General features: G+C 36.8%; 1 protein-coding gene across 2 annotated transcripts in view; it reads left to right on the top strand.

The window, feature by feature from the left end:
* Positions 1–2,275: 2,275 nt before the first annotated feature.
* Positions 2,276–12,836, top strand: part of REPTOR-BP (REPTOR-binding partner) — a 33,111-nt gene continuing 22,550 nt past the window's right edge. Inside the window, exons 1-3 of one of the 2 annotated variants that reach the window (XM_069844724.1) lie at positions 2,276–2,446; positions 10,895–10,988; positions 12,375–12,496. In XM_069844724.1, the coding sequence (XP_069700825.1) occupies positions 2,396–2,446; positions 10,895–10,988; positions 12,375–12,496 (267 nt within the window). In that variant the 5' untranslated portion in view covers positions 2,276–2,395. The remainder of the gene's footprint in view (positions 2,447–10,894; positions 10,989–12,374; positions 12,497–12,836) is intronic. The other variant, XM_069844723.1, reaches the window with a different exon arrangement.

Genomic DNA, 12,836 nt, shown 5'->3' with positions numbered 1-12,836 from the left:
GAAATTTCATTAACAAGCCAACTATGCGGGTCTTAGTAAAAAAAAATTAATTTTTCAATATAAACTTAGTGTGCCTGTAATAGATCTAGTAATATGTTATATAGGCTACATTTTATATAATAGTTGTCTCATGTTGTTTAATAAACTAATTACTTATGTTTATTTATAATCAAATTTAAATGCTTGTAATAGAATCAATATTATCATGCAACTTTGTAGCATTATAAAGTAATCCAGGAATCGGATTAATTTTATAATAAATAGGACATAGGATTGTGTATCTCACGAGGTTATTATTGTATTTTAAGGAAGAGAGGATGAGCATTAACATTTACAATAATTGTAATGGTAAGGGCCCATTCAGACAAAGCCACTTAGCAGTGCCACTAGTGATGCTGCAATCGCGTGTTTGAAGTCCTGTTTACACTAGAGAATATTTCAGTCTTCCAGTGAACATGGACATAGGAAGAGATATACTTTTGGCAACTTTGCTCATACGGACAAAGAGTGTGTGTGTGTAATGCCTACCCACGTCACTTGCGTGACTCGGGTTCCACATACTGCGGATAGATGGCAGAACTGTGACCCATTTTTCAAGTTGCACACCACTTTGGTGGGCCACATTATGCATGATGTGTATCTGTGAAGAGATATGTCGTGTACTAGGGTGAGTGTTCATGTAAGTGTAGGGTAAGGAATGGGTGAGGAAGGGAGAAGAGGAAACCCGGTGCTGGTACATAGTCTATGTCTGTCGAATAGCACCAAGGGGCTGCCAGGCTTAATATCTCCATCTGATAGACGAATCACTATCAACAGTGGCATATGCACTGCGGAGAGATTTGGGATTTAACCCAGGCATATCGGCGCACAATTTAGTGATTAAAAGTTGTGAACCACAATTTCTCCTAGTCCCAAGGTAGAAATTTTACATGAAAATTTCTGACCCTGCCGGGAATCTAACCTATGCCGGCTTGTCTGGAGTCAGACTCACTACCACAGAGCTAATTGAATTTAATGGAGGGGGGCATTATTGTGCAGATCTATTGCGCTAGCCCTCTGGTGGTGCATTCCCACACCGGCTGACCACACTAAGGCTCTCTGGTCCAGGTTTCGAGCAGCCAGATCAACTCGTCCCTAGGCCAACCCCCTCCATGCACCGCCGGCCGACGTTTAGGGAATGATGTAAATGCCTAATTTGGGGAAAAACCCCAACTGCGGCCTTGTCTGCCACAAGTGTCACTGGATTTTTCAATGAAAAAATCCCAGACCTGACCGGGAACCTAACCGGGGCCGCCTGCGTGACAGTCTGAAGATCTGACCATTCAGCCACTGCAGAGGTTACCACAGAGCTAACTCGGCGGACAAAGAATAGACGTAAAAATTGAAGAAGAGTCTGGGTCCATCCATTGGTTTTGGAAAGATTCATTCGAAGACTTTCATACTTTGTTTCATTATTTACATCAGGATGATAAAAAGTTTTTTTCTTATTTTCGCATGTGTAAGGATTCATTTCAAGTTTCCAGATGAATTTAACAATGAAATTCGAAAAAAGACACCTTGGCACGATAGACTGCATAGGCTACTGTAGTGGTGGTGTAAGAAATTGGTGGCCCAAGAGTTGACCATTAGCATCGCCACAGATGCACCACTAAAATAGTGATGTCACTTTGAAACCTACAGTTTAATTCCTGGTATCGCGACAGGAAGTGCCACTTTTAGTGGCGAAGCAAAACAACTCAGAGCATCTGCAGCACCATTATTCTGTGGCTGTGGGTTCCCATTTATATCCATTATTCACAAGCGGTACCGGTACCGGTAGCCCAAAAATTCGTAAATCGCCTGAAGTAAAAATCAGTCGCAAACAGAGCTTCGGAGTAGCCCAATCCGCGACTTTTCGTCCAATCTGGCAACCCTGTGTAGGATGTCACATTGCATTTGTGGCAGCGTTCAGTCGTTCATTTACGTGGAGCGTAATTAGTTTCCCCCGTGTCAATGTAACTCCTAGGTATCTAAAATGGTTACTGACGTCAGTTACCAATTTCCGAGGCTAAAGATACCCTGTTTACCTCCTTTTTGAAGGTCATAGAGACTGTCTTGTCTTGATTTAGCCTCAACTCATTTTATCACCTGGTTAAAGGCGATTTGCATATCTGTCTCCGGGATTGATGTTAGCGCCATGTCATCGGCATACATGAAAAGCTTCCGTGATAAAGAGAGAATTTGCATTATGGCGTGAAGAATGAGCCCACTCCAATTATGCAATCTCTGTACAAGTAGGTTTCACAGGTGGCACTACTATCGACATAAACAACCACAATAAAAATGTCAATGTCTGTTGCCATATTGTGTTAAACGAAGGACTGTATAGTTGTTGCAGACAATTTAATATTGCACGATGATGGATTTAGATGAGAAGGGAATGGATCACCAAGAACACGAGGAAACAGTAGGTTATATTTTATGATATGTCATTGTTCTTGAAGACGATTTAGTTAACGTATTTATTGCATGTGATAGTTCTAGAAGTTTCATTAAAAAGAAAAGCAAAGTAACGAATGATTGTATGTTGATTTTACATTTTGCGGTGATAGATTTAAATGAGAAGGAAATTGATCAAAAAGAACACGAGAAAAAGTAGCTTATGTTTTATGACTTGACAGGGTTCTTGAATACGATTAGTTTAAGTACTTTTAGTATGTGGTTTGAACTGGAGGTTTCATTCAAGAACATTGAGTGGTGGTGTGTTGATTTTACACGTTATAAAGCCATAGCAGCTAGTGAGATCGTTTTTCGCCATAGTGATGTACGAAATGCATACTAATTAGATTATATTGACGTTTTAATTCTACCTTGGCGAGTAGGGAGTAGGCCTGTAATAAAATTGTTTATGATTACATCAGATATTATTGTGAAGCTTCTGTGAAAGTGAATGATGCAATACTTGGAAAAAAAAATTGGTGAAACTAGCGCTGAGGTAGTTCCGGTGAATTCATAAGTGAAAATCGTTGAATTTGTAAGGGAAAGAATCCCGTTCAGTGCAAGTTGGTAAATCTATAATTCACTGCAAATTGACGACACATTGGGTATCTGTTATTGTTTAGGCCAATGCGTTTAATGAAAGTTGAGGAAATGGCACCAAGTTCACACAGTGACATCACGGTCTAATACATACAGTCGCTCAACTCATACGTATAAAATATGCCAACATTTGACAGCTGGCGCGACAGTAGCGCTCTAGCGGCACGCAAGTTAAAAGTGTGCAGACTACATAATATGATAACTAGACATCGGATTTTTAGGCACTAAAAATTGCAGTTTTAGGCGCCTAAAATAAGCTCAAAATTTGTAAAATTAGGCTCTATTTTAATGAAAATAGGCATTTTAGGCACATCAAGGTATCATACTTATTTCTTTCACTGAAATTTTTAGTTATACACTAAAATACGCACAAAAAAGTATGTTTAAACATTAAAAAAGAATAGGTACTATATTATATTTATAAACAGAGCTGCACAAATTTAATATATTGAAACTAATGAAATAATGATTATTGATATCAAGATTACTCATTTTAAGTTATTGAAATTCAGTTCCATGCTCAGACTTTATTATAATTATCTGCACAGTACACCACCAGAATTTTTTCTAAATTCTCCACAGTTAACCTTTGCCTTTTGTCACTGAGAATCATTTTGAAGGCAGAAAAACTTCTTTCAACCGAAACTGATGTGAGAAGCGCAAATTTTAAATTAGGTACAATAGAAACATCAATACTTACTGGAACATTTACACTTTACCCCGATATCACTCTTGATACTTTTTCCAACAACGAAAATCCTACATTCTTATTTAATACGTTGTCCCACTTATTTTTAACTTTTTTCCCAGTTTCGCCCAAAGCAGAATGTATGTTCACTTCAGCTTCCTTTACTATTGCTATTTGGCTACAAAGAGATTGTTTTTCACGTTCTAATTGTTCAATGCTTGCAGGTATGAAAGAAAAGTTTGATGTTATGTAGGCAATACCTATTCAGACAATCTTTCACTGCTTTCACACACGCTGCACTATCAGTTTCAGGTAATTTATCAATAACTGTGACCACTTCTTTAAAATACTTAGAATAATACACCACTGACTGAATCCAGGTTCCCCATCGTGTAACAACCGGCTGAGGTGGGAGTGGGATATCTGGAAAGTTCTCTCTGAATATTGAAATCCTGGATGGGGCTTTACAAAAACATTTTTTTGTGTTATAAATAAACGAATTGGCAAGAGGAAATTCATTCCGGATTGTTTCAGAAACCCTGTGAAGGCCATGTGCTAGACAGGTTACATGCGTGAGGTTAGGATAAAATGTTTTAAGAAGTGGAGCTGCAGCAATCATGTATGAGGCAGCATCAGTACAAAACAACAGAACTTTAGAATCGTCTATATTACCTGAGTATAAAGACTGTAGGCCTTTATTTACAAAATAAGCAATGGCTTGGCTATTCACTTTCGAAAGTTCCTTAACACATACGAGGTGTGGAATCGAAGGTCCATCAGGACTAAGTTTTCCTACTACCATATTTGCTATATACCTATTCATAGGATCTGAGGTTTCATCCACAGAGATCCATATGTACGAATCACCTATATCCTCCCGAATGGAAGCTAAAGTTTCATTGTGTATTCTGTCTAAGTAATTTTTTCTTAGGGTCGACTCAGATGGGATATTTTGTTTGCAGATTTTTGTAAAAACTGTCTTAAAACCGGATTTTCAATTGCATTCCAGGGAATGTTAGCAGCAACAAACGCTCTGGTTAAATTAGCATAGAAATTGCTGCTGAGATTGGATGAAGTAGGCTGTGTTAGTAAAGTTTGTTGCAGTTGATTTTTCTGCTGAGCTTTAGCCTTATGAGCCGCTCCTTGCACATGCTGCTTTAGGTGGCACTTCTTTTCTTGCGAAATCTAAAAATGTAAAGTAAACTGAATTAAAATAAAATCCTAATTGTTGTATTGCCGTATTTCTATCACAAAGTTAGTGGGTTCGAACAATCAAAATTTTAATGACCTGCAAATACTTTAACTATCGGAATTTAAAAGGTTAAAGTGTAGTGGTCTTAAAAAGAATTATACCTCAGGATAGCTCAGTCAATGTATAAATATTATAGGCCTACTCATTAAAATTAATAGAATTTATATATTTCAACTATTCAGGGGCGTATTTTGCGGGCTACCAGGGGTAGCCCAAGGAAATTACAAAAGAAAAAGTTTATAATATAACATAATGTAATAATTTTGTATTATTAGTTTTACCATAGTAATTAAAATTAAAGTAATTGTTAGATATATTTTGTGTAATAATAGGGTCAGCGGTAGTCCAAACCCTTTAACCAGTATACGCCACTGCAACTATTGTTACATACCTGTTTGCTACAAATCTTGCAGAATATTATTTTTCCATCATAAGTGAATTCTGAATATTCTGTTAGCCATTGCCGGATCAATGTAGATTTTGCACTTATATTTTTCGGCATTATCGCGTTAAACTTCACAGGAAAACGTCCTACCGCTCAAAACTTCTCAACACAAATAAGGTGAGGGAAAGAGCAACTGTTAACGAGCATTCAAATGAACCGTTGTTATTGAGATTCAATTGGACAAAAATACAAAGTTCCACTTATTGTTGCATTTCCTGGTAGTGTTAACACTAGGAGGGCCATTCTTTTAAATATTTTGTAACGGTTTACCCTACTAATTTGCAGTTTTACGACTTTTCATAAGTATTTCAAAAACACTCTTTCTCCAAAAATTGTGATTTTATGACACTCTGAAGGGCAGTACAGCTAATCGGTTTCAGACCGAAAACAGTCATTTTTATAGTATAGTATATCTCTGAATCGGTAGCAGCACATGTTGTGATTGTTGCCTGCTTCAAAACTAAGGTTGGTTCTTTGTCGGCATTTATGCCTCCAAACATGTTAAATTCGGTGAAATCTATTGCGAGTGTCGTGAGATTCAAAACATTTTGTTTCCTTTATCAATGGTTTCATGGCCGGTGTGAAGCAAACTTTCCACTTTTTAAATGCCTTAAATTTCGCAGTGAATGCATGTATAAATTATAAAAAGTAAGAGTAAAATGCGAAACTTTACAGTGAATTAGGCATTTTTAGGCGAATATTAACAAATTAGGCTCTAATAACCGTTTTAGGGCATTTTAGGGCACTATAAAACTCTTTGAATACCTTTCAATTTCCATGAAACACAAATATTAATAATTATTTTTACTTTTCTCCTAAAGCAAAATAGGCATTTGCCCTAGAATCCGATGTCTGATGATAACACACCAGAAAATGGGTTTTGCGTAATTTATTTTATATTTTTATGCTATACAGTAAGTGTATATGGTTCTTATTAATTTTACTTTATTATCCTAGAAGAATTTCATACGAGGTTAATCTACAAGTTTCAGAAGCTGGGAACTAAATTTTTTCTGCTCCTTACAACTGAATCATGGCCCTGATCATGTATCATGGTTTGAAATAATATAATTGTTCGTACGTAGACGGTTAATTCAATTTATTCCTAAATATATTTATGCATCATTGGAATTCTATATGAGCTGTTCAGAGCAGAAGTGGTGTAAGTCAAAATGGGTAATGAGGGTTAAAGTAAACATTCTGTAAAATACAGCACAAACCAGCAATTAATATTCAATTTATTTACAGTATTAGTAGTCAGTGGATAGCATGAAGGCCATATTAATTGCTACTTTGCGCTGTATTTTACAGAATTTTTACTTTAAACCTCATTACCCAATTTTGCTTTGCACCACTTCTACTCTGAACGGCTCATATTTCCTGTGAGAAGAGTCAAAATTGTAGGGTACATTGCGTGGCGAACTCCTCTCCCTATTTCCTGAGAAATTAACTATTCTCCATACCGCAAATTGGGGTAAACAGGAACATAAAAAGGGGTAGGATTTAAACCTTAATATGATAGACACTGAATATATTTGTAAAGTTCATTATGTTTTCCATTTCGTAAGAACTGATAGCCTATTTCCTTTATTATTTTGAGTCACAAATAGTGCTGATATTATGATTTAATTTTTTATGGCAAGTTTACCGCATTTTACATTACATTTTTAGTTTTCATGCAAAGCCTTAATTTTAACTTATCCTACCTATATTGTAATCTAATACTAATGTGTTTACTTTTTATTTTTACTGTGTACCTTTTTATTGAATTATCGGATTCTGTTTTTATGTGATTCATATTTGATTCTAACAACATTAATATGTATTCCACTATGTTTGTTTTTATTTTATGAGGTAAATTTTATGTAATTACCTCTTTTGATCTCATTATGTACCTAAATTGTATCAGTATGTAATTAATTCCGATCCAGTTTTATGTTCAACTGTGTAAGCAAGTTTTATTCCTGGTCGAGTGTAAGAGAAGGCCTTACAGCCTTAACTCTGCCAGAGTACATAAAGCCATTATTATTATTATACATACATAAGTGCATACACACACACTGTTATAAAAGTACTACTGTTGATATGAATTGATAGGTGGAAATAATTAGTGCAATAGAATTGTCAGTAATGTTTGTATCCCTAATTTTTACTTACAAAAGTTGGCAAGCCTAGTCGTAATGCCCATAATGGTGTTATAGTATAGAAAGTTGTATAAGGAACATATGAAATTTTGTAGAAAATACTTTGTATAGGATGGGTCGGGTAATTTGGGTATAAGTTACAATTTTAAAAATAAAACTTTACCTAATCTTCAAACACATGTCAATTTAATATACAGGGTGTTTCCGAGCTAGTGTTACAAACTTTCAGGGATGATGGGGAAGGGCACATGTATCAATTTGAGATAGGAACCCTGGTCCGGAAATGACTGAGTCGAAAGTTATAAGCAAAAATAGTTGTGTGGAAATGAAATAATTTTATTTCTCTGTATACCTTATTTATGTGTTTTTATCTGTACATCTTACACATACTGTATTCATCTGACATTGTTTTCGTTTTCTACTTAAATATTCCATTCAGTGCGCTGTCTGAGGGGTTGGGACAGGAAACTACACTAAAGCAATGCAGATAGCGTAATATGTAACGGACATGGTCAGTCCTGATATGTACGTCTGTAGACAGCAGTGTATGTGTACAAGTTGCAGTGTCCAGTCGATCAGTCCTAGTGAAATGGAGGAGTACACGAGAGCGGAATATGCAGACCTGATTTTCGAATACGGATGAGCAAATGGGAACAGTAGACAAGCTCACAGATTGTACCCATGTAGGAGACATCCTGCCCATACGATCTTTCCATGACTTCCAAAGGTTAAGGGAGGAGGGCACGTGGTGCCAAATTACAATTCCATTTTCACACAACTATTTTTGCTTATAACTTTCGACTCAGTCATTTCCGGACCAGGGTTCCTTATCTCAAATTGATACATGTGCCCATCCCCATCATCCCTGAAAGCAGCCCGGAAACGTCCTGTATATACACGGTGGAAAGTAACCTCTGCACCACAATGAAACTAGGAAAGGATAATGAGGAAAGGTTAAAAAAATCTAAATAAGTTTTTTTCCAACATTCATCATTTTAGAGGAAATCGTTATGTTTCTATGAAGCATTTGACAGCATCAGGCTACTGCAATAACTCTGACTACAGCGGTACCCATCCCTTACCTCCCCCCTCCTCCTCTGCTGTACTCACGCGACATTGTGCTACGTTGCAAGATTTATTTTAATGATTTTCGTAATTATTCAGTTTAAATTCATGGTTACATGGTATAATTTGCAAAAAAAAAAAAAAACCTAAGACACCAACTATTCAGATTATTTTTACTATCTGCTTGCACAGCAACCATCGATTTCTCTCTAGCCGTTATCAATAGAGCGCTGCAAACATTGGGCAAAGACTATTTTTTTCTGCATAATGTTACTTCATCGGAGGAAAAGTGTAATGAAAGTTACGTTATATTTAACATGTAGAATCACTTTGTAAATTTTGGTGTCTTGGTCTCCTTCCACTCTGTATTTATAGTTTATTTCGTAATTGACTATCACGGAGTGATGGAAATTTATTTGATCACACTGATATTGCCTGGTGAAAAATAAACTGATTTTTATATGCCAGTCTTTGAAATCACATTCAAAGCAGTACCAGGTGTGATACAGTAACCAAATTCATGCATGTGTACATTACACATGTTTAGATAAATTTGATAATATTTATTAAAAGTTTGTTACTGTAGTAAATTGCAATTTAGCCTACAGACTTGGGGTCATTTGGGTATAAGTTATAATACATTACTTCGTGTTTGAGTACCTCACTACTTCTAAAGATGACTAACAGGGGAGCTGAAACTAGTCAAGTAAGGTAATTTAAGGACTTACAGTAGAAAGTTGTTCCCAACACAAATCTTAATGCTTCACAAATATTCTATGAAGACATTAAGCTATGAAATATTCATGCATTTTACTACACATTATCTTATTTTCAAACTAGGGTAAATAATTTAATTTGATTTTTAGTATGCCTTTTATAAAAGAATGGTTGATACCTTTCGTGTTGTTCCATATATGTTTGAGTAACAAGTTTTCATACTCTTCCTGATGTTTAACAGTTTGCATTACAATATCCACTAACGTCACTGAATGTTGAATTGCTCTTCAGTCTTCTCATACTTGTCACTTGCTGACCATATGAGTAATTTCTCACATTAAAGTTGCAGCAAATTGTGAAATGACAATTTCACTTTTAATTCCTTGTGTTAATATAGTTGCTACAGCTTGCATTAAATTAAGTTGCTTTGAATTCTGAGGTACCAGTGAGTACTGTTGAAGTGGGGGAACTCTTTGTCAATTTTTCGTCCTGTTCTACAATCAGACCCATAATGGCAATATAGAATATTCTTACATCCTTAAAACGTGAAGATATAGCGGGCCAGTAGGTGCATGTACGTTGTGGCTTGGTTGGAAATGAGATAGAAAAAATGGTGAAGCAGGCATCTTTTCTGAAGCCAGCTCTACAAAAAGGATTCCTCTATCAAAGTGTATTGGGCAGTTGTTGGACCACCTGTGGAACAGGAAGACCTTGAAACAGCCAAGTAACACAGTGCTGTACATTCCCTTTTCATTAAATTTAGAAAATGCTAACAGTGTTAACATATCAGTTTTTCAAATCTTAGACAATCTCTCAGCCACTTTAAAGCTGAATATGGTAACACTTGGATAAGATTTTGTCTTCTTTTCTAAGTACAGAAAGTGAACAGTTGTTTTGCCATTTTTAGTAATTGTTTTTTCTCTCTAAATGTTAATGACTCAAATGAAGAAATCATAATGTCTCTTACATAGCACTCGTCCTCTGCCAGTTGTTTGATGGTTCTGTGCAAGATACAGAAATATTGTTCTATTTCACAAGTCCCAAGCTAGAAAAAAAGAAAGACTACATGCAGAGATAGATTGGCAGTCTTAAATGGAAACACAGTTCAGACTTAATTATGCTACCATTGTTACAGTGAGGCTGAAGACTTATTAACTTGTAGACATGGCTTCATAAATTTTGTGCTGTGAGGAATTTTTACCGAATCTTTTCTCATAAGAACGAAAACATTTGTGTCTAACCTTACTTACATGAAGATTTATGCAAGGTATTAAACAATGGCATATCGGTTATTAGTCAGATTGTAGATAGGGCAACATTTTGTTCAGGCCCTCTAATAAATCTGAAAATTATTTGCGTCTGCTGGAAAGCGAAGTGTTTAGCTGCTCATAAGAAAATTAATTAGCAAAAAATTTGGCACCCATGTAGTGGAAAGTAGCATGGAAAACCTTAGCAACATCTTGTTAATGAGATGCAAGCTGAACAAACTCATTCATTTCTTTCAGGATGAAGTGCGTGGTGATAGGAAAGAGGGAGGCAAACGAGGCCGCAAACCAGGCAGAAAGGCAGCAGACAAAGTGGATATGAAGGCCAAACTGGGTAAGTCTATGGATTTATTCTGCACAGTAAAGTATGGTTTATTCTAAACAGTGTGATATGGAATTGTTCTGTTCCCATTACATTAGCATATTTCTGGTCAATTTTATACAGGGTTGGCAAAAAAACTGCATGTTGTAAATCCCCCAGAAATGATCCTGGTGAAGTTACTGACAAGTAAATCTTAGCATGTAGGCTTTTACAGCTGATGTCTAGTTGAAATGTCGTGGTCTACTGGTGAAGATATTCCCAAATGTTTTGTCTACTACTGCGGCAGACATCTTCAGTGGTTAGGTAACCTAGGTCGAAGTCTTCTGCTAGGGTTACCTGTGGCAACTGATACCCTGACTGGTTGCCTGTCCTTATTTATAGAGCCAAGGATTGGCCTTGGTGTTCTGTTGTCGCGGCAGTCCGCACCTGCTGGATCTCGGTGGCTGGTTGTGGCGTACTGTTGTTGCAGTGGTCTATGTGGATGACGTGAATATGTTAGGAGAAAATCCACAAACGATTAGGGAAAGCACAGAAATTTTACTTGAAGCAAGTAAAGTGATAGGTTTGGAAGTAAATCCCGAAAAGACAAAGTATATGATTATGTCTTGTGATCAGAATATTGTACGAAATGGAAACATAAAAATTAGAGATTTATGCTTCGAACAGGTGGAAAAATTCAAATATCTTGGAGCAACAGTAACAAATATAAATGACACTCGGGAGGAAATTAAACGCAGAATAAATGTGGGAAACGCTTGTTATTATTCGGTTTAGAAGCTTTTGTCATCTAGTCTGCTGTCAAAAAATCTGAAAGTTAGAATTTATAAAACAGTTATATTACTGGTTCTTCTGTATGGTTGTGAGACTTGGACTCTCACTTTGAGAGTGGAACAGAGATTAAGGGTGTTTGAGAGTAAGGCTCTTAGGAAAATATTTGGGGCTAAGAGGGATGAGTTACAGATGAATGGAGAAAGTTACACAACACAGAACTGCACGCATAATTAGGAACATTAAATCTAGACATTTGAGATGGGCAGGGCATGTAGCACGTATGGGCGAATCCAGAAATGCATGTTAGAGAGTTAGGAGACCAGAGGGGAAAAAAAGACCTTTGGGGAAGCTGATATGTAGATGGGAGGATAATATTAAAATGGATTTGAGGGAGGTGGGATGTGATGATAGAGACTTGATTAATCTTGCTCAGGATAGGGACCTATGGCGGGCTTATGAGAGTGCAGCAATGAACCTGCGGGTTCCTTAAAAGCCATTTATAAGTAAGTAAGGTTTATTTCCACTTAGGTGATTTTAATATATTAAGTATATATAATATAGGTGAATATGGATTTAATATAATTAAAGTTAGCTGTTGAGTGATGAAGTATAAATTGATTTGTACAGAGCGCAGTCGACAGAGTGCACGGGAATGCCGGGCCAGGAAGAAGCTGCGTTACCAGTACCTGGAGGAGCTGGTGGCTGACCGCGAGAAAGCTGTGATAGCTCTGCGCAAGGAGTTAGAGAAGGTGTGTACCAATGGTTCATCTTGGCTCAGCCTGGGTCCTTGTGCACACTACATAATATGCAGTGCTTGTCGAAGTCCAATAAGTGGCATTCGTGAATCCAGTGTTGATGTGGAGCCCATCCCCAGTAAGTCCAGAGCCTACTTTTAACTAGGCCTATTGCAGATGAGGGGAAGGTGGAGAGTGTTGTATAAGTGGGAGTACCCCAAGAAAAACCCTTTATAATGTTTGCTTTGTCCACCACAAATTTCATCAAAACATGGCCGGGTGCACTAGTGCTGGAGGCTCCTATTCATCTGCTTGCTGTGCTGTCTGTTTGTGTTCATTATTTTCTGTTTCTGTA

Source organism: Periplaneta americana, chromosome 14, assembly GCF_040183065.1.
Source record: "Periplaneta americana isolate PAMFEO1 chromosome 14, P.americana_PAMFEO1_priV1, whole genome shotgun sequence".
In the NCBI taxonomy this organism is placed as follows: domain Eukaryota; kingdom Metazoa; phylum Arthropoda; class Insecta; order Blattodea; family Blattidae; genus Periplaneta; species Periplaneta americana.
This window is presented reverse-complemented; position numbering and strand designations above follow the sequence as displayed.